The sequence below is a fragment of the Colias philodice genome, chromosome 16 (assembly GCF_061535455.1).
Source record: "Colias philodice isolate Cphi_HAF_F1 chromosome 16, ilColPhil1 Martin Lab GWU primary, whole genome shotgun sequence".
NCBI lineage: Eukaryota > Metazoa > Arthropoda > Insecta > Lepidoptera > Pieridae > Colias > Colias philodice.
In genome coordinates, this window is record NC_143101.1 from 6,166,598 (window position 1) to 6,190,693 (window position 24,096).

At 32.9% G+C, this 24,096-nt stretch overlaps 4 protein-coding genes across 7 annotated transcripts; 2 read left to right on the forward strand and 2 right to left on the reverse strand.

The window, feature by feature from the left end:
• Positions 1-1,450: 1,450 nt before the first annotated feature.
• mRpS9 (mitochondrial ribosomal protein S9) lies at positions 1,451-2,899 on the forward strand. Its single transcript, XM_089704840.1, has one exon. It carries the CDS (start codon positions 1,638-1,640, stop codon positions 2,841-2,843), a length of 1,206 nt encoding a protein of 401 aa, XP_089560966.1. The 5' UTR covers positions 1,451-1,637; the 3' UTR covers positions 2,844-2,899.
• Positions 2,896-6,308, reverse strand: LOC149481725 (putative RNA-binding protein CG14230). The gene is made up of 8 exons (XM_089704815.1): positions 6,001-6,308; positions 5,795-5,925; positions 5,271-5,585; positions 4,486-4,668; positions 4,076-4,314; positions 3,726-4,006; positions 3,348-3,578; positions 2,896-3,107 (listed from the first exon to the last, which is right to left on the reverse strand). Exons 1-8 carry the CDS (start codon positions 6,188-6,190, stop codon positions 2,932-2,934), a joined length of 1,746 nt encoding a protein of 581 aa, XP_089560941.1. The 5' UTR covers positions 6,191-6,308; the 3' UTR covers positions 2,896-2,931.
• A 4,899-nt stretch (positions 6,309-11,207) lies between these two features.
• Positions 11,208-15,528, forward strand: LOC149481726 (uncharacterized). The gene is made up of 5 exons (XM_089704698.1): positions 11,208-11,475; positions 11,564-11,858; positions 11,940-13,499; positions 13,624-13,740; positions 14,267-15,528. Exons 1-5 carry the CDS (start codon positions 11,410-11,412, stop codon positions 14,899-14,901), a joined length of 2,673 nt encoding a protein of 890 aa, XP_089560824.1. The 5' UTR covers positions 11,208-11,409; the 3' UTR covers positions 14,902-15,528.
• A 2,784-nt stretch (positions 15,529-18,312) lies between these two features.
• Eb1 (microtubule-associated protein RP/EB family member 1) lies at positions 18,313-23,699 on the reverse strand. Of its 4 annotated transcripts, none has more exons than XM_089704764.1 (6): positions 23,541-23,699; positions 22,876-23,167; positions 21,638-21,869; positions 20,932-21,032; positions 20,548-20,703; positions 18,313-19,985 (listed from the first exon to the last, which is right to left on the reverse strand). In XM_089704764.1, exons 2-6 carry the CDS (start codon positions 23,140-23,142, stop codon positions 19,917-19,919), a joined length of 825 nt encoding a protein of 274 aa, XP_089560890.1. In that variant the 5' UTR covers positions 23,143-23,167; positions 23,541-23,699; the 3' UTR covers positions 18,313-19,916. The 4 variants fall into 4 exon arrangements, with proteins under 4 accessions (XP_089560890.1, XP_089560893.1, XP_089560892.1 ...); XM_089704767.1 differs by lacking the exon at positions 21,638-21,869 and adding an exon at positions 22,088-22,316; XM_089704766.1 differs by lacking the exon at positions 23,541-23,699 and adding an exon at positions 23,252-23,422.
• Positions 23,700-24,096: the final 397 nt, after the last annotated feature.

Sequence of the window (24,096 nt, forward strand, 5' to 3'; positions counted from 1 at the left end):
GAAAATAAAAAAATCAGCTGGTTAGTAATCATTTATGATGACTTCGTTATCGATACACATTGGAAAGGGGGACTCTTTGATCAAACCATAGATTTTGTAGGACAAATATTTTTTCGAATAATTTAGATAATTATCTTGAGATTGAACAAAAAAAAAACATTCAGTTAGTAATTAATATTTGAGAACCATCAAATCAAAATATTTTATCCTTGTTTCCTCTGGTAGCTACCACAATCGAGAGTTTCGTACATGAAATTATTGGGCATCTCATCAAAATAAAGCTACTCACGAAAAATTAGCTTGATAGTAATCACTTGCAAAAATGGGCGATGTATCCCGGACTATATTGTCTTATGTAAAGTCTGTAGAAGAAGTCGATATATACCTTCTCTACCTACTTTACCTAATTTGGTATGGAGATATTTTGATTCCCGAGAAAATGACGCAATCCCGGAAATCCCGCGGGAACGGGAACTATGTGGGTTTTCCTTTGACTGCGCGGGCGAAGCCGCGGGCAGAAACCTAGTTAGATATATATTTATGTTATTGGTGTACCTAATCAATACTAATGCGCTGATTACACCTAACGAGTACAGTGGCGAGTCAGTAAATACGCTCTCGGCCGAGACAGTTGCCGAACCGAGTGGGTGTTTACACGTATTTCACTAGTGGCGAGTCAGTTCAGTTTTGATCACGACGCGGACGTCTGCAATGGATCGAAAAAAAAAAGAATTTAAACGGGTTTTAAATCGGCTGTTACCAGATATTATTAACGAATTGTGGGATTTATTAGAAATAATAAATAAAAATAATAATACTTTGAAAAAATACAATGACGAAACGAACGAGTGGCGAGTGGCCGAGTGACGCGACGAGTGCGTGTTTATACCTGCCGAGCGGGATAGCGAGTGGGTACTCGGCCGAGTAAACAAATTGGGATTCTAGTGACTGTCTCGCCGCTCTTCTCGGCCGAGTACTCGGCCGAGCACTCGTTGAAGTGTTTATACCAACCGAGCACTCGGCCGAGGACACTGACTCGCCACTGTACTCGTTAGGTGTAATCGCCGCATAAGAATATAAAACAGATGAGTAGTAGAACTAGTCGTATGTTTAAAAACGCTACTTAGAAATACTAGGTACAATTACGTACTGTACCTATAGGATATTTTACGGCTTCACTATCACGTTTCGGGTTAGATAAATGAAGAAATATTATCAGAAAATCTCTCTCTAATTTTAACCGTAAATGTGATCCATCTATCCATGTAGGCCTTAGATCAAAGATATATATTTCCATAATGTAGGCCTATGGTAGCCCCTGGTGGATATTATTGGAGTATGGGACTACAGCTCACAGCCTGTGCTCACAGCTCACGCCTCAGATGAATCGGCAATCGGCATAGACAGGCATAGACTTTTTAGTAGGTACGTCAAAGTCATAATGACATTTTAATTTTTATGTCTCAAGTCTCAACTCTCAAGCTGATGAGATATTTTTAGGACTATGATTTATGAATACAGGCTTGCACATTTGTATTTGTATTGTAATAAATTAATACTTACTATCTGTTATGTGAGAACATAATTGTATTTTACGTGGATAATTATGTCCGTCTAAGTAATATAAAGACTACAAGATGTCCAATATTATAAAGTTAACCATTAAGCAGGTTATACCTGTTACAAAGTGTTCTTATCCAATTTTATCCAACTCGCTTTATAAACATGTACGAAATTACAGTAGTAAAGCGACAACAAAAGCTGATGATATTTTCAGTAAATTTACGGATTGGGAAACATTAAGTAGAAAAAGAACTATCAGCAAAGCTATGAAGGCCTACTTAGAACGGGCTAGAGAACATGACGAATTTATGAAAAAACAGGAAGTCGAATATAAAATTGGTAAAAGACATCTCGCTAATATGATGGGAGAAGACCCAGAGACATTTACACAGAAAGATGTTGACAGAGCCATTGAATACTTATTCCCAAGTGGCATATACGATCCTGCTGCTCGTCCTTTGATGAAACCACCTGAAGAAGTATTTCCAGCCCGGAAAGCCGCGGAATTTGATGAAGCTGGTAGACCTCATCACTTTCTGTTTTACACAGGAAAGCCTAATTTTTTCAAATTATTGTATGATGCTGCTGAGCATATTGAAAACCTAAACAAGTTTGAAGATAAAGTTATAAGAAAAAAAGCTGTTCCTGACCAAAATTCTAAATTGGACTTAGCTACAAGTCTTTGGGTTACTAAAGATCAATTAGAAGTAATGTTGGTGGAGAAAATTACTGACTTGGAATATGACAATTTCAAATTGGTCATGGAACGACTTGTATCACTACCATATGCCTACAAATGTATAGATTTTATTGAAAAATTTAGAAAACCATTGTCTACTCAGAAATTTGCACTGGAAATTCCTAAACCTAGTTTTGATGAAGAGGGTCGTTCTTTTATTACCACCTATGAATGTTTGAGAAAAAAGGCTAGAGGTGATGTAACCATTCGATCACCAGGCACAGGCAAAATAACTATCAATGGAAAAGATATCACCTACTTTGAAGATACTCAAAGTAGAGAACAAGTGATATTTCCATTAATTTTTACTGGAATGGAAAATCGAGTCGATGTTGAATGTAATATTGAAGGAGGTGGGCCATCTGGCCAAGCTGGTGCAATTCGTTGGGGAATAGCATGGGGTCTACGTAGTTTTGTTGATCAACCAATGCTTGAATCAATGCAAGTGGCAGGTTTGCTTACAAGGGATCATAGAAGAAGGGAACGTAAGAAGCCTGGACAGCCTGGTGCTAGGAAGAAGCCTACATGGAAGAGGCGTTAAGATTACTTGTAATGCCGGTTATGAAATTGTAGTTAATAAATAAAATACAGAATGAATTCAACTGTTTTATTTCAAATATATTACAAGATCAGCTTTTCTTATTATAACTTTTTTTCATAGTCTTCTTTCGTCCACCAATCTTTTTCTGGAACATCTTGTTTTTACGCTCTTTATTGTACAGTCGCTTTTTCATAACGGATTTCAATTGCCGCCTTTCTTTCGGGATTTCGCCTTCTAAAGGCTGGTTAAAGAATTCTAAACCCTCTGAAAAAGTAAAATATTAAAAATTAAATTTCTAACATTGAATGCAGTTGTTGTGTCCACAGACAGGTATTATAACTATTAGAAATTAAAACAGAAATAATAACTACTTTGGTACTGATGATACCTTGAGATAACAATATTTTGATAAGTTACGGGATTATAGGCTATGGATACTTAATGAATACAACCTCTATAAAGCTTTACATTTACTACTGAAGAATAATATTCTAATAATTTTACCTTTCAATCTGTTATCAAAAGACAGGGACAAAAATAAATTTTCCCTCCAAACAGCCTTTGGTTCAACTTTCGCTGTTATAAGTGTATCTTTATGAAGTGGTTCACATTCATCTTCAGATTCTGAAGAATCATACAGAAAGGGATTTTTTTCACCAGGATCCAGGGGATGTTTTACTTTTTTATCTTTAGTTTTCACTAATGGTTTGCTTTCTTCTGTGTCATTTGGTGTTTCTAAAAAAATGGTACGAATTATTAAAATAAAGTTATGTACATAAAAATTACTATTTTTCAAAACATAATATAATGACAAAAACAATATGAACAAGTAAATAGAACTTGGTAATATAATTAAAGCTGTGATTTGCAAGAAATATTTACCTTCTTCAGTATGTTCGCTTTTAGAGAACAAGCTACGTAAACTAAATGACGTTGGTTGTGCAATAGCTTCTTTTAAAACATCGCTGACTTCGTAAAACTGTTCCTTTGACACTTCAACCTTCTCTACTTCCACCAATGGTTGAGGTTCTGGTATTTCTTCCTTGTCTTTGGATTTCTTCTTTTTAGATTTCTTTGAAACTTCTTCTTTTGGTTCCACTGGTGCTAAGAACTTTGCATGGTCAGGTTGTAAGGGATCAAATCGTAACATCCCAAGCTTTGCCCTAGAATAATAAATTTAATATAAAAAAAATAAAAAAAAATTATCAATAATTTTTTTATCTTTATCTCACTTTGTTTTACTAGAAGAGTCTTGTGGTTTCGTGTGGTTAGATCGAATAGCAACACCTAAGACATCTTGTAATATTTTTACTTGTTTGCTCTTTTCGTCAGCCCGTTCTAACTCAACAGTTTCGTCTTCTTCAAGTTGTTTCTCACTTGCTACAGCATCACCCTCATCTGAATCTTCTGCAAATCTTTCATCTAGTACAAACCGTTTGTCAGATTTATATCTGGATTGTAAATCAAGTACCTGTAAAACCCATTACAATAAGTAATGCTTATAAAACTGTTACAAGCATTTATAAAATATATTGGTTGAACATTACATTATATTTTATATTGAGAAACTCAGGCTAATAGTTAAAGCATGGCTTTCATTAAAAGCTGAAATTTAAAACTTACATAAAATACAGAATATTACCTTTTGTCCTTTTTTGCCCTCAAATTGTTCCTTTATATTAAAATTGATACCATCATCACTATCCTCATCGTCAAACAAGTTATTTCTGTTTTGGAGTCCATTATTTATATTAGATGAACCATTTTCAGAAATCTTTTCGTCTCCCGTGTCAGTAAATATTATCTTCTTATTTGATACTTTATCCTGTATAGAATTTTAAGTGTAAGTAAGAAGTGAAACTTCTTTATGACCTTATTTTTCAAAAAATAATTTACTATATGCAATTTTACAGAAATACGTCGAATCAAGATGGCGCGTAACAATTATCTTTAACTCCTATGTATACTAACATAATACTTTATGCCCGCCTCCTTGATTCAGTGGTTGACATGTGAGCGTAGCACCAAGGGGTCCTGGGTTCGATTCCCGGTGGAGACAAAGATAAAAAAATGTCTCGGTTTGTCGTACACAGAAGGTTGATCACCTACTTGTCCCTAAAGAAAATCGATCAGTGAAACAGATGAATAATGCATCTGCCCCTTACCCCACTAGGGGACATGGGACTTCACTTTATAATACTTACTAAAATGGTAAATGTGAATGATGGTATGAAAGGCAAGATAACACAATCAACTCTTTGATAAAATAGTAGCATTGTATTATTATTTGTTGTTGTGTGTGTGGTGATAATAGGGCACCATATAAGTAAGAAAAATGTGCTTTTTATACTTGATACAAAGTAAAAGAAAATTACAATATGTGTAACTAAAATATTTAGATACAGTGTACCTATATTCTATACTTACAATTCCTGTAAGACCAGTTTTAATGATCAATTTCTTTTCCTTAAATTCTTGTCTTTTTCTTTTCATAGATTCTAACCTTTTCTTTTCTGACTCCTGCTTTTTATCTCCAGGTTTATCTGTTATATTATTTACGTTATTTATCAGCTGTGGTGTCTGCTTAATATTTTTTTCACAATTATCAGTTTTTGTTATTTTATTACTTTGCAAATGTATATCATTACTATGCAAATCATCATCATTTAAAAATTTTCTTTTATTTTTTCTGTTTTGATCAAAGACATGATCATTTCTTGTGCTAAAATCATTTTGAGCAGGCTGAAATAATACAATTTAAATGGGTATTTAAAATTCAAGTGGATTTTACTATTTTAAAAAAATATGTAAATCACAAACAAGAACTTTTGACTTAAATAAAATAGTAAAATATATATGTACATGCAATAATCATGATAATACAGATGTGTACATTTATTCTTGTAAATGTACAAGAACAAGTGAACATTAAATTTTAATCATATACCAACCTCCGCAGAGGGCTTTTTAATTCCCTGTGCTTGTTCTCTTTCCCTTTGTAACCTTTCTAAAAAACTTTCCCGAGCTCTTGTCACATATAGTCTATTACCAAGAAAATCTTCATTAGAAAAATGCTTTAAGCCTGGGGAACAATTTTATTTGTTAATTTTTATTCTATTTCTTATTTGTACTCAGAACTTAATATCAAAGGACTTACATGACTCAATATAATTTTCAGTTGTGGAAAGAGTAACGAAAGCAAATCGTTTTTTATCATTCTCTGCATCAGGCTTACACTTTATATCAATGTTAGTTACATCTCCATATGAAGAAAATGCATCCAGTATGTGTTCTTCATTTGCATTTTCTGGAAGATTGCCCACAAATAAACGAGTCGTTGAAGTCATTTTGTGTGCATGCGCGGCAAATACTTTTCATTTAATAAAGCATGACTTTATTTGGTTTGTTTAACTTTGAAATCTTAACCTATCACAAAATATTTAAATAAAAAAGGCATGAGATTATATTTTGTAGACATGGGTAGGTAATGCGTGTAATAGTACAAAAGTAATATCACTTTGACACGTAATGCAACATCACGCATTACGCATCAGTTACAAACATCACTCGCATCACTCACTTTTTTTTATTTTGTTGTACATTTGCTTGCGTTCATTACAATTTTTAACAAACAACATAAAGTACGTGGCCAAGTATGAAGGAAAATCAACTACATTTTTTAAATATTTACTTAAATTGTAATTTTACGATATGTAATAACTAATAAGTATTGCAGTTATTATTGCTATTTTTCAATATGATCTGTAATACTTCACGTATATCACCTTAAACATTACTCGGTCATCATTTCATTAAAAATCGATCGGGTAATGTGTGATGTTACGGAGTAATATCACTTCCGTGGAAGAGATGCGTGATGTTGCATTACTATTTGACGTAGTGTTTTGCGCATGTCTAATATTTTGCCCCTGTCTCGCCCACACTCAGCGCCCACAGAATAAACCTCGGGCATAAACAATAATGTCAAGTGTCAATTGAATCTTGACATAATATAGGTACATCTAATTATTGCCGCTTTAAAATATTGAAATAATATTTAGTAAAATAAATAATCTCGTTATCTGACGAGAAACTCGCCTTAGCGTAAACTAAATGATCATAGGAAATACATATAAATATATTTTATGTACAATAAAATAATTAAAACATACTTATACTTACTGTTTGGAAAAAAGTCTGAAGCTTGAAAATGATGAGAACAAACTCTCATTCACGGTGAAAATGAAATTGGCTTGCCTATTCATAAAGCAGTCTTCCATTTATTCTTCATAAATTTGTCTTTTGGGAATAAATGAAAACTTATTCCCGTATCTCCGTAAGTACTACATTGAGGAACGCAACAATATTTCGTATTTCTGCTTTTATTAGTTACAGGTTTCCGTATATAATCGTGATCCATCTGAATAATACATATAGACCGGGAGATACTGACACAAAATTTCGAGTCATTTGTAACAGGATGGCGGTTCTACAGGGTTCTTAGTACGCAATGACAAAAAGAAAAACGATGGTGTGAACGCTGGTACCGGCGGCTTAGTCGCGTGGGCGTAAGTCGAACTCGTCGGATTAATAGCGAAAGTCAAACGATTTGTAACACAAAAATTTTAGAATTTACCGATGTAGATAGCCCATAAAAAAGAAGTAGGCGGTAGTGTCATGCCATACTTTTCCGGTGTGACTTACAGCCCGCCATACCGACGCGAATGTGTTGATTTAAATAAAACAATTATTCAACCATTTGTATCAGGCTAAATTCATTTATGGGTCAAGGTATACGCTTATACAATAGAATTCCTCACAATATTAAAGAGTTTAGTAGTTCTAAATTTAAAACTTACATAAAAAATGTACTAGTTCAGAGAGCGTACTACAGTATTCAGGAATATATGGACGATAAAGACCCATGGAGGGTTGTCGCGTAAAAACCACAGGACAGTTCTTTGGCATATTATGTAGTTAGATATAAGTTACATATTATGTAAATTTATTGACATTATTTTAAAAGAGCAACTATGGAGTTTCTTGCCGATTCTTCTCCATAGATACTGCTTTCCGAATCGGTGGTAAATGTTAAAAATACTATGTAATGACGATTCGAAAGTGCTACTAAATAGTAGTCTAATTGAATAAATGAATGTTTGAGTTTGAGTTTGAAACTTTTGCACAGGTAACCATCGTCGTGCAGCCATTTACGAAAATCGCCATGCCATACTTTTCGGACGATTCCAAATGGTCGCCATACCGCCGAAAATCTGCAAAAAATTTTTATTTCGCCAAACTTTTTGTACCAGTATTGCATTTGGATTTTTGGAGAGTATTTGATAAAATGTGACCATTATTATATTTGCCATACTTCTAGTAGGGGGAAAAAGTGCTGTCATACTTGAAAAATTAATTTAGTATTAATTTATATAAGTGAAGATTTCCAACACCTAGATCTTTGAAATTTTGTATTTATATTCGTTGATCCTCAAACTTACAGGAAAAATAAGTGCCATACTGTTACAAATCGTTTGACTTTCGCTATTTTCCGACGAGTTCGACTAACGCCCACGCGACTAATCCGCCGGTACCAGCGTTCACACCATCATTTTTCTTTTTGTCATTGCGTACTAAGAACCCTGTAGAACCGCCATCCTGTTACAAATGACTCGAAATTTTGTGTCAATATCTCCCGGTCTAATATAAACATAAAGACAGCTTCTAAATTTCGCCACTAGAGGCGTGCGGATAATCTTTGCATCGCCAATAAAGTAGAGATAAACTACGATAACATGGCGCGCCCCTCCAAATTACTGTTTCAATGTGTGTAGTGACATCCTAACGAAGGAGTTTGTATGTAGTTGTACGTATTCGTCTTTACCTTTAGTACTTTAGTAGCAGGCCAGCAGCGGTCTGAATCTTGGTGGTGCATTGTAAATACTTTCACAAATACTTTCAATCGTTTTGAATTTTGGAGGGGCGCGCCATGTTATCGTAGTTTATCTCTACCAACTAAATTAAAAAACTTAGATACTAAAATATTTTTTAAAGAACTTCATGAATGGCTTCAACAGAAATGTTTTTATAGTGTTAAAGAATACCTAAACTCGTAAATAATATTGTCTACTTGCGTCTTGATTTTGAATCATATTATTTATTGATTGAATGTTATTTATGTGAATAATATGTGAATGAATAACAAATGAATTGATTATAATAAAATAAAATTTAGATATTTAAAATGTATATCTAATCAATAATGTAATGCCGTTGAATGACGGCTAAACATGATGTGATAATGTATCATAACACCCTTTATAGCGTTTTCGCCACCGCTGTGGTTTTCACATTATCCGATCCGATATCGGATATCGGACGCCGATAGCCGATATCCGATATCGGATACAATTTGCCCTTTCACATTGTCCGATAAGTAGTTTAAAAGAAAATGTTTAATTGGAATATCTGAAAAACGTATGGACTTCTTAAATATTAAATGTTAATAAAATAAAAGATCGGGTTTAGTACTATTTTTTGAATAATAAATCAAATAATAATAGTATTTAAAAAATGTTAATTAAAAATAAGAAATAATTAATAATTTAAAATGAAACAATAAACAATATTAATAATTTTTTTATTCAATTTTATCAATTCTATACCTACCAAAATCTTCTAAAATCAATTTAGCGGTTAAAATATAATATCGTAACATTACATATTTTACATTTACACTAATACATTCGCATTCATAATATTAGAAAGTGTATCATACAAAACACACCACAAAATTATTTTTTATACATTTTTAAAAGAGTTTTAATTTTAAAGTTAAATAAATAATATGTTAAAATATAGTTCTTCTTGTAAACTATCGAGTACAGCGTTGGTCAAGTCACATCACTACGATCACGTGGCGGCAGTGAGGTGCGCGAAGGGTGCGCGAGTGAGCCTGCGCGTGTCCGCCTCCCACTTCCCCTTCACCCCCGCGATGCTAGATTTATTTTCATAAAAATAAATACAACAATCGTCAATCGATTTACCCATGAAATGTGATACTGGATTTCAATTTTGTGTTTTTTCTAGTATCGTTCTTGCTAGATCGAACTGCACATTTCACCATGTTTATTCGTAAATATGAAAAAAATCCCTAGAGAAACACACTTCGATAGCACTCAACCACGACTACGAGCGCTCGCGGTGGGAACGTCGTGTTGTTCCCACCTGTGCCTACTGTTCCCACTTCGTTGTTCGCACTATAGGGCGTATTCAGAAAGAAAGCTTGAAACTTATAAGCGCTTATAAGCGCTTATAAGTTTCTAGCTTTCTTTCTGAATACGCCCTTAGATAGTATGTATATTATATACTCTACGAAATATATCAGTAAAGATAATATATTCTATGACGTCAAGTCGTAAACTCGTCATTGTCGTTACTTGAATAGGCCAATTCAGTGTCTCCTCTGTGTCTTGAATAGACACAATAGACTAGACATGGCATCAAGCCTTAGATCATTAAGTAATGGATGGAGTACGCTGGCAAATGTTCTAACTAAAATTTCTGCTGATTTTGGTGCGGGGAGGGTAACTCACACTGATGAAACACAATGAAACATAATCACACATTCACAAAAATAACTTGTGCCACGAAAGTCGTAAAAATTTACGACCTTTTAAGCGACGAGTTTTTAAATTCAACTCTATCAATAAGTTCATAAAGATTAAATTTGTATTTCATTCCAAGATAGTCTCGTGGGGAGTGGGGTTCAATATCACGTTCTAAATTCAACTTTGTCACTTAGGTCATAAAGATTAAATTTGTATTTCTTTACAAGATAGTCTCGTAAGGAATGCGGTTCATTAACGCGTTTTAAATTCAACTTTATCTCCTAGTTCATAAAGATTAAATTTGTATATTTTCTTTCCATGATAGTCTCGTGGGGCCGCATCAATGATCGAGTAAACATGACTCGATTATTTGTCTTGATCATATCGCTAAACGATACATCGACGATTATTAGAAATTGCATTTAATTAGAAATGTACGTTAAAAAAATAAAAAAATATATACAAATGAAAGGTTATTCCATCTTTTTTAATATTCGACATGTTTGAATTGCTTCTGCAAGACTTGACAGTACAAAACGGCATTTTTAGCGGAGCACTCGCAGACGTCCTTTCGATGTCTTACGAATACGCAGAGTGCTTGTAATCGATTACGCAAGTAGTTTTTATGAAAGCATAAGATTTTTCGATGCGAATAATCTTATACCTCGGCAAAAGGGGAAACGCCTGCGAGTGTTATCCATTACTTAATGATCTAAGCATCAAGCATGGCATTAAGCATTGACAGCTGTCATTGAATATAATGTTTATGGTACGAATTCCGTTAATTCTGATTTTGAATGAAAATAGCATGAAAATAGACGCTCTTGTTTTAATTGAAAGTGTTTTAGATGAATAATTTGATGCTAAGGCATTACTTTTGGTTATTTACACACAGTTTTGTTTTAAGAGTGACCTAGATTTACAGTGACTTGTGTATTAATTATTGACTCCTAAAAATGTCCGACAGCGAAGATGATAATATATTCACAAACAATGTTATTACATTTCAGAATGGAAACACAGTAAGTATTCGTAAATATGAATTATTGTGAAAGTGTCCAGTTATATGTAAATTTTCAAATGTTTTATGTATTTGCATATAATTTTCAGACTATTAGTGCGCGAGGGCCTGGTATAAACAAAAATAATATGACAGGATTAAGTTTTCGGAGTAACGTTTTAACTTCGACGTTAAATATGGGCGGGAATACCCACCGCCACCGTTTTGGCAATCTACAATATGATCAACGAAGTTTGTACGATGGAAGAGGAACTTCACCAATGTCCATGAGAAGCGATTTAGGACCACGAAATTTTCATAACTCATATTATCCACGAGCTATGAGTTCACAGAGGTCACTTATTAATGGAAGAAGTGGATCACCACTTTCCGTTAGAAGTATAGGTAAACACATTATATTCAATATATATTGAACAATTCAATTTATGTACATTTTGTAAAATTTATTCATTTTCATATTTTTAGATTCAACTGCAAGTGTTAGTGCTGTGGATATTGCAAATGCATTTAAATACATGAAATTTAACAACCATGAATTAAGAATTATTAAAGATGCTTACCAAAAATTAATGAGAAATAAAGTAAGGAAAAGAATTGAAAAACGAAGAAATTTGAAATTATTTCTCAGAGATGTTAGAAGAAAATCTGGATATGATTCAGGAGAACAGGGAGGTGATTCATCACTTAGCAGTGATGACGGTCGATCTGTTAAAACTAGCGTGTCTTATAGAAATGGATTTCCTATACAACAATCAAATAAAATTGATGAGTCTTTGCTACGGACATCAATAAAAGATACTGACATATATAATGATTGTACAGATACTATAAAACAAAACACATTGAGGAATGTCCTTCCTGTTCCTCCAAAACCTGTAAATAAGAAGCCAAGTCACATAGAAAATTCTATAGAGATGCAAAAAGAGCTTGATAATCCAAATGGAACTATGACACTGAAAGATAGATTTACAACAGGATTTCTTTTACCTTCTCAGAGGTTTAATAAATCTAAACCAAATGTTACAATAGACAAATCGAAGAATGGTACTATATTGCCAAAAACAACAAAACAAAGTATGTACAAGCAAACACAAAATATAAATGTGCAATCACATAGTGATGATGAACAAATATTTCCTGAAAAATCTGTTAGGGCGAATGGAAATTCAAATTTAGACTTACAAAGGAAAAGGCTGTTGGATGAGGAAGAAAGTATTTCAGAAAGAAAAAGGAGTAAAATTGATAATAATTTTATACAATCTGGTAAACGAAATGATGACCAGCATTCCGATTTTGATGATAATGATTTTATGTTTAAGAAACCATCAATGCCTGTCCGCAAATCAAATAAGACCCAAAAGCATGATGTTACTGAAATACTTATTTCTAAATCAACACAACCACTTACTCAAAAAATGAACCAAGACTCTGACAGCCATCCCAAAAATTTACAAGATTTAGATTCAGATAATAACAACCAAACAGTAATTTCTCAAAACAGCAGCAATGTTTCAATGAAACCCAGCTTTATAAAACGGAAACTTTTCACACAAAAATTAGATCTCCTTGAGAGTAAAAACCTCAATAGCAATTTAGCTGCACCAAGTCCTCAGACCAAATCAAATGTATGTAAAGAGAAGAATAAAACAAGGAAATTAGTAACATCCCAATCGTGTCTCAGTAGAGATGTTGTTGATGATGAAAATAATGTTTTGGATCTGATACACAAAATTGTACCAGCCGATCAAATGAATTTAACTACTGCAAGTAATAAGAGGACAAATAAAAGTAACAAAGTACCAGATGATAATTGGGATGTGGCCTCTGTTGTGTCCAAATGTAACAGTGCTGATGGTAGCGATACATATACAGATGAAGAAATATTCAATTTACATAATACTATTAAGAAGAAAGGTGATACCGCGAAAAAAGAAGAAAGTAAAGCCATCAAAACTGCAACAAGAGATTGTAAGGTTGTTCTGCAAAAACAGAATACAGAATCCTCATCTACTAATATAACAAGTAGTATGTAATATTGTTTTTGGTTTCAAAGAAATGAAATTAAATCTTAATTGCACATGTATTCATGATAATTTGAGTTACTATATTATGTAGTATGTAATTAAAACACTATTAATTTTTATTTCAGCTATAAGTAAAGGGGCAGTGTTGAAAGCAGTTAAATCATTCTGGGATACTGATATGGAGAGTGACATAGAGGATCTCAGTACACCAGCCTGGAAACAAAAAACTACCATCAATCAAGGTATGATTGCAAATCATTTTATATAATACTAGCGGTCCGCCCCGGCTTCGCCTGTGGTTCATATTTCGCAATAAAAGGTAGCCTATGTCCTTTCTCGGGTGTCAAAATATCTCCATACCAAGTTTCATGCAAATTGGTTCAGTAGTTAAGGCGTGATTGAGTAACAGACAGACAGACAGAGTTACTTTCGCATTTATAATATTAGTATGGATATAAAATGGAAACAGGCAATGATGTCTTGTATTAATAATTGAATTTTTATTTAAATGTATAGATTGTTAACATAATGTGAATGAAAATTAATCTAAACAGCACTACAATATTCAAATACCATATTAACAGTGGTGAATTGATAGCAATCCAATATGACCGAGAAATAGATTTCCTGTCTTCTTCAATTAAATATCTTTTTGAAATTTATATACTTAAATTTGTCAGATAAATATCTAATTTACAATGAACATTCAACCCTTTTTTTTCACAATCAACTCACAATGTGATAATAATATAAACATTTTCTTTGCAGTGAAAGAACCATTGAAAGAAACACCCAATGTAACTATCTTGCAACCTGAAAAGAGAAAAGCTAAGGGTAGCATGATAACAGTAAGAGGCTTAAAAAATAAAATAAACAATAAAACAATTCTAAATGAGGTAAAGAAACCTTCAGCTAGCCCCCAAAAAGTAGATGTGCCTAAAGAGATGGAACCTGCGAAACCTAAGGCTGTAACAAATAAAAAGACACCAAGACAAACAAAAAAAGCTGCAACAAAACCCAATGAAGGTGTTCTTAATACAAGATCTAAACGTAACCCGAAGAAGGTTCAAGATTGTTCCTGTTCTGATGATGTATCAAATGACAGTAATACCCAAACGAAAAATAAACAAGAAAATACAGCTAAACCAACAAAGACTGTCAAACCAAAAGTAAACAAAAAAAGCATTCCAAAAGAAACCAAATGTGTGCCAAAAACAACTATACAAACAAGAAGAAGCAAAGAATTACAATCAGTCTTAAATAACACGCATGATTCGGACAGTAGTATTAACATTTCTGGTAGAAGTTTAAGATCAATGAAAAGGCTAGAAAATTCGAAAGAAAATATTGAACCAATAATAATAACGAGAAGTTTGAGTAAAAAAATGTCAGTGAGTTTATAGGAAATATGCAGTGACTCTTATGCGCGCCACACACGGTGAAGATACTATAATATTTTATCTTAAGATACTGTAATATTTTATATTACAGTATCAAAAGGTATCCGGTATCAGCGTTCTGACCATCATTTTACTTTTTGTCATTGCGTACTAAGACCCCTGTAGAACCGCCATCCTGTTACAATTGACCCGAAATTTTGTGGGTCATTTGTAACAGGATAGCGGTTATAAAATATTACAGTATCTTAAGATAAAATATTATAGTATCTTCACCGTGTGTGACGCTCTTTAAAATAGTGTAAATATGTGACATAGTATTGGTGTGCTTGACCTTCTTTTATATTTAAATAGCATCATGATTTTAGATTAAGAGGCAGGACCGAAAAAGAGTTTATTATTTTAATATACATATTACTTTTCAAATTAATTTTGGATATTTCCAGTGAAATACCTAATAAGTAAATTCTTATAGTTATGTATAAATTATATGGGTACATTTAATTTGTTATATGTACAACTTATTCTTTTTAAATAGTAAATTATGTGTTTAGATTTAATTAAACCATTCTTATATAAGTTAATACTGTCACTTTAATTATAATGCAAGTAATTATAAATAATGTTATTGTAATATATTAAATAATGAAAAAGAACTTTTCTTTTATTTATAAACCAAATGGCTAATAACCAAGTCAACTGAAATTTTATCAAAACCGGGCACTTGGAAATTGCAATGAACCACATCTATAAAATATGTATAGCCATTAGAATACTGTCTGTGTACTGCACGTGAAAATATTTTCAAAGACGCGTGGGGAGCATTTGGAACAGACAAATTTTTTTGTATTTATAGTAGGTATTGATATTGGGAAGTATATTTTAAGTACTTACTCTAAGAATATACATAAATCTATTAAATAAAGTTATTTAAGTACGTATAGGTATACGTAAGTACGTATAGGTATGCACTAACAAGCACATTGATCGAGGTAGGTCTAGGTTTATTAGAAATCATGTGATCGATCGTAAATCGTGCCACTGGTCGACACATTTGACCATTTTTAGTTTTATCGAAGTTCGAACCCAACACTGCCTACGTAATACGTAGGTATATATATCTGTATATATCATTATAATCTCGTTTTCCATGAAACGTTTAGAATATAAATTATAAGGTATCCGTTTATCTAAGTAGGTGTAAAAAAACATATATAATTATATACATAATAGGTATTGTATTTACCACCACCGGTAACCGGTTAACCATTTTCTACAGAGAAGAGATAGGTAGAAACTGCAGTTACTCTTTTCACATCATGACAATTTTATAATATTAAGTATTCATGATTTTTCCTTTGTTTGGAGATAGTATTAAATGATACCATATCGAAATCTAACCTGGTACCCATGCTGGTACTTATAATATCATACGGGTACCGTTACATTGCATTTTACGACCAATAGCTACATTGACCAAGTGGTCCTTAGAGACCACAGGCCTTTGTTGTCAATAGAATAATAACTGGGTAATCTAAACTCAAGGCCTTTCAATTCTGAATATATAGTCTAAATTTCACATGTGAAACTAGTTATCATGTTTTAAAATCAAGGTTAGGTTAGGACCCCATTTTGGCCATTAAATATCTAAGGCCGGTTACAGAGCTTCACCGACCGTCAGTGCGTAGTGCGTACCATCGGCTCTGACGAGTGACGATACGCATTGACCGACCGTCAGTTGGTATCATTCAGTGCTCTGCGTATGCTCTGCGTACAGTAAACTGACCAAGTGTGATTAATCCATACTAATATCACAGTATTACCACAGTATTACAATATTATTTCCTACAGTAAGGAATCGCCTTTGATGTCGCGCGATGCCGCCGCCAGCGTAGGTACTTACGCTGCCACACGAAAATACGCTAGGGTTGCAACAAATGGGAAATAAAACAATTGTGATTATTGATATTATTATGATGAAATCATTTATTCATATGTACATTCAAAATAATTGCGATTATTAAATCTGATGTAATTATTTGTTCATAAATATATAATTATAGATATTGCACTGCTAAATATTATTTACGTGGACACTTTATTTTTGGATGTTCTTAATTGTATATTATAATTTATAACATTTAACTAAGTAATGCATTCGCATTGGGATGTACAATCTGATTAGAAAATAATGAGGACAACATATACATAGCTTTGATTTTAATTCAACAGATACAATTAGGTAATACAATCTTTCTGAAATATTGTTTCCTTCTGGGATTTCAATGTAGATTTACATCCGTAAACGGAACAGTTTGTGCGCGCCATAATAGAATATGTAAGTACCTATGTAAAATAAAATTATTACACAAAAAATACGACTGCGTCGTCCTTTCGCGCTAGGTAAAGCAAACTAAGCGTGTTTGCTTTACGCGGCCCGCGTACATTCGTCGCACTACTGTAGGAAATATGGTAATACTGTGGTATTACAATATTATTTCCTACAGTAAGGAATCGCTTGATGTCGCGCCACAGTGTCGCGCGATGCCGCCGCCAGCGTAGGTAATTACGCTGCCACACGAAAATACGCTAGGGTTGCAAGTTGCAACAAATGGGAAATAAAACAATTGTGATTATTAATATTATGATGAAATCTTTATTCATAATATGTACATTCAAAATAATTGCGATTATTAAATCTGATGTAATTATTTGTTTTCATAAATATATAATTACAGATATTGCACTGCTAAATATTATTTACGTGGACACTTTATTTTTGGATGTTCTTAATTGTATATTATAACATTTAACTAAGTATTGCATTCGCATTGGGATGTACAATCTGATTAGAAAATAATGAGGACAACATAAACATAGCTTTGATTTTAATTCAACAGATACAATTAATACAATCTTTCTGAAATATTGTTTCCTTCTGGGATTTCAATGTAGATTTACATCCGTAAACCGAACAGTTTGTGCGCGCCATAATAGAATATGAAAGTAGTAAGTACCTATGTATAATAAAATTATTACACAAAAAATACGACTGCGTCATCCTTTCGCGCTAGGTAAGGCAAACTAAGCGTGTTTGCCTCGCGGCCCGCGTCGCCCGCGGCCCGACCCCCGCCAGTTCCCCTCCGTTTTTCTGCACAAGTACATTCGTCGCACTACTGTAGGAAATAATGGTAATACTGTGCTAATATTATAAAGCTGAAGAGTTTGTTTGTACGCTCTAATCTCAGAAACTACTGGTCCGATTTGAAAAATTCTTTCGGTGCTAGATAGCCTATTTATCGAGGAAGGCTATAGGCTATAATATATCACGCTAAAACCAACAGGAGCGGAGCCACGCGGGTGAAACCGCGAAGCGCAGCTAGTTAAAAATAACGTAGAATAAATAAATGAAACAAATTATATTAAATGAAGTTATTTTATTTATAAGATTTTTACAATTTAAAATCCAGTGGCTTAATATCTGCAGTAAGGCAATTTGCATATTACGTTGTATATAAATTAATCTATTCAGTTTATTCAGCGAATACGTTTTCGCCGACATGTCGTTAGTATGTATCTAATAGTTTCCATAGCTAAGAAACTAACTTAAAATGTAGTGTCCTGTTTATTAAATAAAGTATTACTATTGTTAGTATAAGTGCAAATAAAATGTAAAGTCTCACAATTGATTATCCTATGTGTGGTCACATAATAAGGCCCTACATAACGTTATTGTTCAACGCTATCCTCGATATTTATTTCATAATTTCAAAATTAATACTCATTCCGAACGTTTATCTTGATCGTCGTTTACACAAGAAATCAGATCTAGATAAATCACTTTTTTTTAAATAATACAACTTATGTCAAGATGTGTATGGGTTTAAGCATACCATTACTTATGAAAACTTTTCGGTTTATCGATAGATTCAATTGGAAACATAAACATAGAAATTAGTTTTATGTTTAATAATAATTAATTATATAAAGTTATAAAAGCAATAATTTATTTAGTAAAAACAAATAATCAAAAAGACGCGCCCAAATCCCATACACATAATGTCAAACAAATTATTACCAAAATTTCACCGAAATTTACTTCAAAAAATTAAAATTATTACTTGTGGACCAATAATTCGTCAGCCAAACTAATCTTATAACAATTAACATTAAATCTCTTCCATATCATAACAACCTATTAAATGCACGTTTAAACAGCCACCAGTGGCCCAAAAATGATGACCAATCAAGACATTACATAGAACACTCGTTTTGCACCATTGCACATAACAACCATCTAAGTCCAAACATATTACGAGAAAAGGCGAATGGTAAAACATACGGGATTAAAAGAAATCAGTCGAGAAATTATGCTCCGATATGATATATGTTCCGCACTTAAGTATGACACAGCCACATATTATACATTTATAAATATTTCATAATGAATTTATACATATAATTATTGTAGGTAGAGATTTGTGTAAGTATATATAATTTAGGAACTTCTCGCAAGCCATTTTCGGGCCACTGTCTTCCTATACATATTTACTTTAAATAACATTATATAATTAGTTCCCTCGCACAAGATATGAACAGATCTACATTTGTTTTCACTTATAACTTTTCAAGAAATTGGATATTTCTCATCTTTGTTAGTTGCATAACTCAATACACAATTACACATTAGGTTCATCAATTACAAGATTCAGAGACACAATCCCTTATCAAAAAGTTATAAATCTGTCATCAAAAACTACATTTTACGTGCAATATTCTAAAAACGATTCACATTTATCGAGCTCTACACATCTATGTCGCTGAAAAGTATTAGAATTACACAATTGAGTACATGATCAATATTGCTATGAAATATATTTAGTATGTCACGATCCGTGTGCGAAGGGCCTTAGTGTTTAAAATAGAATGGCTGTGAAATACCAAGCACTTGATGCTGTCGATGATTGAAGCGATATAATTTCGAGATAATATACAAAGAGCACTATGATACGCGTCACGTCTCAATACTCGTCCTCCTCCGGGGGGTGGGGGTTGTCGCCGTCCACGTCCTCTGGGGGCGCGAATCCGTCCTATCAAATGTTTTATTACTTATTAGTAAGTCTATTTAAACACATTACTAATACGGCAATAAAGTAATTGAAAAAAAAGACGGGTTGCACTCCGGGAGTGCCGGCATAAGTGAAAACTTGATTATTAACGTTGAGCATGTTTGATATCCATCCGTCCGCTTTTTCGACCAGGTCACGTGTTCTGACGCGAGTTTAAGATTTTATACCCATTACAGAAAAAGTGCTCAACGCCGCTAAATAAGTTTTCACTTCAACAATGCATCCATACATATTTGAGAAAATCATGGGGCACAATTTATTTAAATAAAAAAATATTGTAATACCCAGTATGGGTTGAGTGGTTATGATAATATGAGAACACAATCTAGTAAAATAATTTAATATCTCGAATTCGTGTCACAAGATAAACTTTTTCATCATTCCTGAGATATTATGATGACTAACACAATAAAAAGTGTAGTAATCTGTCTTTTTGAACACCATGTTACTAACAGCTGATTTATATACAAAGAAATATAGATAAACTTTTATAAAATTATTTTTATGACTAGTTATTACATACCTCAGTTGCATATAAGATATCCAAAATCTTTTGGATGATCGGACCATTGTGTTGTTCTTCCATTTCCTGGCAGATAACCTCTATGTCCCGCAATTTACCAAAATAGAAATCTCGCTCTTTCTCGAGTCCTTCGACGGTTGCTTTCAATTCATTAATCTGGGAAGAAATATCATCAATATAATATCATTCCATAGGCTACATTCACAAATTACCTATTATTTAATTTTGTATTTTGCTTTATAATCGATACTTTCTAGAAAAGTAAACAGAAGCCATTAAATACAATGATTTATATTCCAAGATATTTCATAAAGATAAGTTTAATCCATATAATATCAAGATTATAACATGACATAATGACACAGCAATGTAAGTATGTCTTACCTGAAGGTTAAGCTCTTCAATAATCTTAGAATCTCCTTTCGCATTTTGATTCAATCTTAAATTAACTGGTGGAGATCTCACTGTGCTGTTAGCTTTCCCAACTGTCAAAAATATTATACCATTTTAATAAAAGTTGAAGCTTATGTATAAAATAAATAAATTGTTAAATATTTCATTATTTAAATACACAAAATTTTCCATGTTATTACTGTATTTAGAAGTTAATCCAATATTATTTTACATGCTAAGTTATTAATACAAAAAAATATTCTAACATTAGCATATATTATAAAACATTTTATATGTATCAATGAAAATATAATTGCCAATTAATATAGAAGCTTGTTAGTTTTGCACTATTTTTTAATATAAAAAGCATAATACTTTATACTAACATACTATAATTATCATAATCATTATAAATACATACATCTATTAACTTATAACACTATAAAAATGATGTAAAATGAATGATGTGAGTACGAGAAAATGTTACTTTTAATGTTAGGATCGGGATTCGGACAATGTCGATATAAGATGGATGTACACAAATTACTCAAATAATATGTTCATAATGAAGACATACTTCGACACCCAATACAAAATCAAGCAATGGTTCTTTTATACATAAATAATAATAACCAATAAATACATAAACTCGATAGCAACACTGTAAAACTGAAAGTAATAAAGAAAAGAAATGTACTGGTTTGGGGTCTAGCGGCGACTTTAGCGACGGGCGCGGCGGGTTTCCTAACGGCGGGCGCTGCGCGGGGCACGCCGGCCGCCGAGCCGTGGCCCATGGGCAGGCCCTCGCGCTGCGCCATCGCGTCATACGGCACGCCGCTGTAGTTCGCGTCATAAAACTTCTTGAACCATTGCAAGAACTCAAAGTTATCTTGGAACCGACCCTTCACCAGTCTGTCAATAGGTACTATCTACAAAAAAATGGAAAGTAAAATAAAAGGTATCGACATTGACGGTGCCCACCGGCCGTGGAATGAGTGGGGGATATGACGTGATGTGGCGTTATTGACCACCGACGTTTACGAGGAAAACGAGCACAAAACAATGATAACGACTCGCAGTGTAAATATAAGTGGTCAATAAACTTGAGTCATAGTGATAAATTGAGAATGTTGTTGGGGATGCATACTGCCGGAATGGTGTAGGGGAGCGGCCCGGCGAGCGCGCGGCGGGGGCGCAGCGCTACACAGCGGTACGCCACTGTCGCAGGCTCCTGATCCAATTGTAATGCCGCCTCGGGCCTCGAATGCATCATATTCCCTTCCATCATAATTAGCATCAAAAAACTTTTTAAACCACTGTAAAAACTCAAAATTGTCTTGAAACCTCCCCTTTATCAGCTTGTCCACAGGTATTACCTATAAAATTTGATGTATTTGGAAATCTTAATATCCTAGAACTCCTCATAAGAAATATAAAGTGACCCAGTTTGAAGCATTAAGGTCATTAAGTTATAAATGCATTTATTACAACTTGAAATGAAATTCATCATTATTGGATTTAATACATTTCACACAACAAAATTTTCAATCCAGACTAATTCCAGAAAGATTCTTCATTGTTGTTATCATTTAATTATAATTAAAAAATAATAATTAATTAAAAGCATTGGAACCCAATTCAAAGTCACCAGTTTGTAGTTTGATTTATGACTCATTCAATCTATATCAATCATTATTTCAAAGAAATGAACTTATGAAGCATGGAATACTAATCTATAAGATATTTTTATTTTTATTTTTTATCAGCCAGAAATTTTCTTCACAACAAATTTATTATAAAATGAAAATAAAAAAATGGAATTAAACAATGATTAACCTTTTAATACAAAGATTAGAAAATAAACTCTCTGTACATTACATAGCAACAATTATTGGACTTTGTTTACTCGTACTATATTTGATTATAAATCCTTACCTTGTCCACGGACATTTTTTTAAATGCAGCCTGTAAAATTTTGAAGTTCTGTATATATTCATGTTCCAGGTTTGTCTTAAATTTGATACGCTTCATTGGTACACTACCAGGGAACAACATGTCCATAAATTGACAATATGCAGCTCCTGTACATAATTCTTCAATTTTGGCAAAATTTGACTGTAGTGCATCGTTCACCCACGCTAACATATCATGTCGTGATAGATTTTCCGAAGTGACATTGGTAGAGTACACATTCACTGCCATCGTGAGTTATATGTTATTTTCTTGTCTAAAATAACAATAAAGCCATATAAATTCAGCGTCAATGGTATAAAAAACAATATCTTTACGAGACCGGCTAATAGTTACCCACAAAAAGAAAGTCAATCTAAAAATAGGTCGTCAGATATATCTCAACAAGCTTTTATTTAAAAGGATCTCAATATAAATAAATTAAGTTAGTGTTTAAGAAAGTTTTTACTTCTTTATCGTACGAATTAAGATATACGATGCATATTTTTCAGAATTGGCATCATTTTATCTTACGGCGGATGTAAATTGTAATGTGACAGGAGACGACTCATCAAAATTATATTCTGTTGAAACTTAGACTAGTAGACTGTTTAAAACTTAAATTTTTAAAAATAATATAGGACTCTTACCTGTATTTGATAATTTCCTAATTTCTTGTATATTTAATTATCATCAATAATTTGAGCAATGCGTGGAAAACGTTATTTTTTGTTCAATGTTTAACCAAAAAGCTCACCGACACCGTCCTCTTCGCGATTTACCAATTACAAATCACCATAGACAATTTGAATTTTCAAAAAATTTCTAGGCGTAGGCATTGCTATAAAGGTGAGAACACATAAAAACGCAATCATTTTAACATTTACATAGTTCTATTTAACTCATTTAAATATCATAATAATTGATATTTTTACGAGAGTCGAGAACGCTTTATTGTTTATTTTTGGGTGATCGGAGCACTTGCAACCATAATGATTGAGAAGTTTCACACAACTACGTAAAAGTTAACACAATGTTGAAAAATGCATGAAAATAATATTACTTCTATTAATTTAGTATAAAATAATATTTGTTTTTTATTATAATTCTACAAATTTGCGCTACCCAATAGTTTTTGTTTCTTAAAAAATTTATATTTAAGAACGAAGCCCAGAACGTCAAAATCTCAGTAGATTCAGTACTGAC

Bases quoted from the DNA above. Each gene is read 5' to 3' on its own strand.
- mRpS9 (XM_089704840.1), top strand. From the start codon at position 1,638: ATGTCCAATATTATAAAGTTAACCATTAAGCAGGTTATACCTGTTACA.
- LOC149481726 (XM_089704698.1), top strand. From the start codon at position 11,410: ATGTCCGACAGCGAAGATGATAATATATTCACAAACAATGTTATTACA. The intron at 11,859-11,939 runs GTAAACACATTA...TCATATTTTTAG, and splicing joins ACTTTCCGTTAGAAGTATAG to ATTCAACTGCAAGTGTTAGT. The intron at 13,741-14,266 runs GTATGATTGCAA...TTTTCTTTGCAG, and splicing joins AAAAACTACCATCAATCAAG to TGAAAGAACCATTGAAAGAA.
- LOC149481725 (XM_089704815.1), bottom strand. From the start codon at position 6,190: ATGACTTCAACGACTCGTTTATTTGTGGGCAATCTTCCAGAAAATGCA. The intron at 5,926-6,000 runs GTAAGTCCTTTG...ATTGTTCCCCAG, and splicing joins TGAAAATTATATTGAGTCAT to GCTTAAAGCATTTTTCTAAT. The intron at 3,108-3,347 runs GTAAAATTATTA...TTACTTTTTCAG, and splicing joins TTTTGATAACAGATTGAAAG to AGGGTTTAGAATTCTTTAAC.
- Eb1 (XM_089704764.1), bottom strand. From the start codon at position 23,142: ATGGCAGTGAATGTGTACTCTACCAATGTCACTTCGGAAAATCTATCA. The intron at 20,704-20,931 runs GTAAGACATACT...ATTTCTTCCCAG, and splicing joins TTGAAGAGCTTAACCTTCAG to ATTAATGAATTGAAAGCAAC. The intron at 19,986-20,547 runs GTATGTAATAAC...AACATTTGATAG, and splicing joins ATATCTTATATGCAACTGAG to GACGGATTCGCGCCCCCAGA.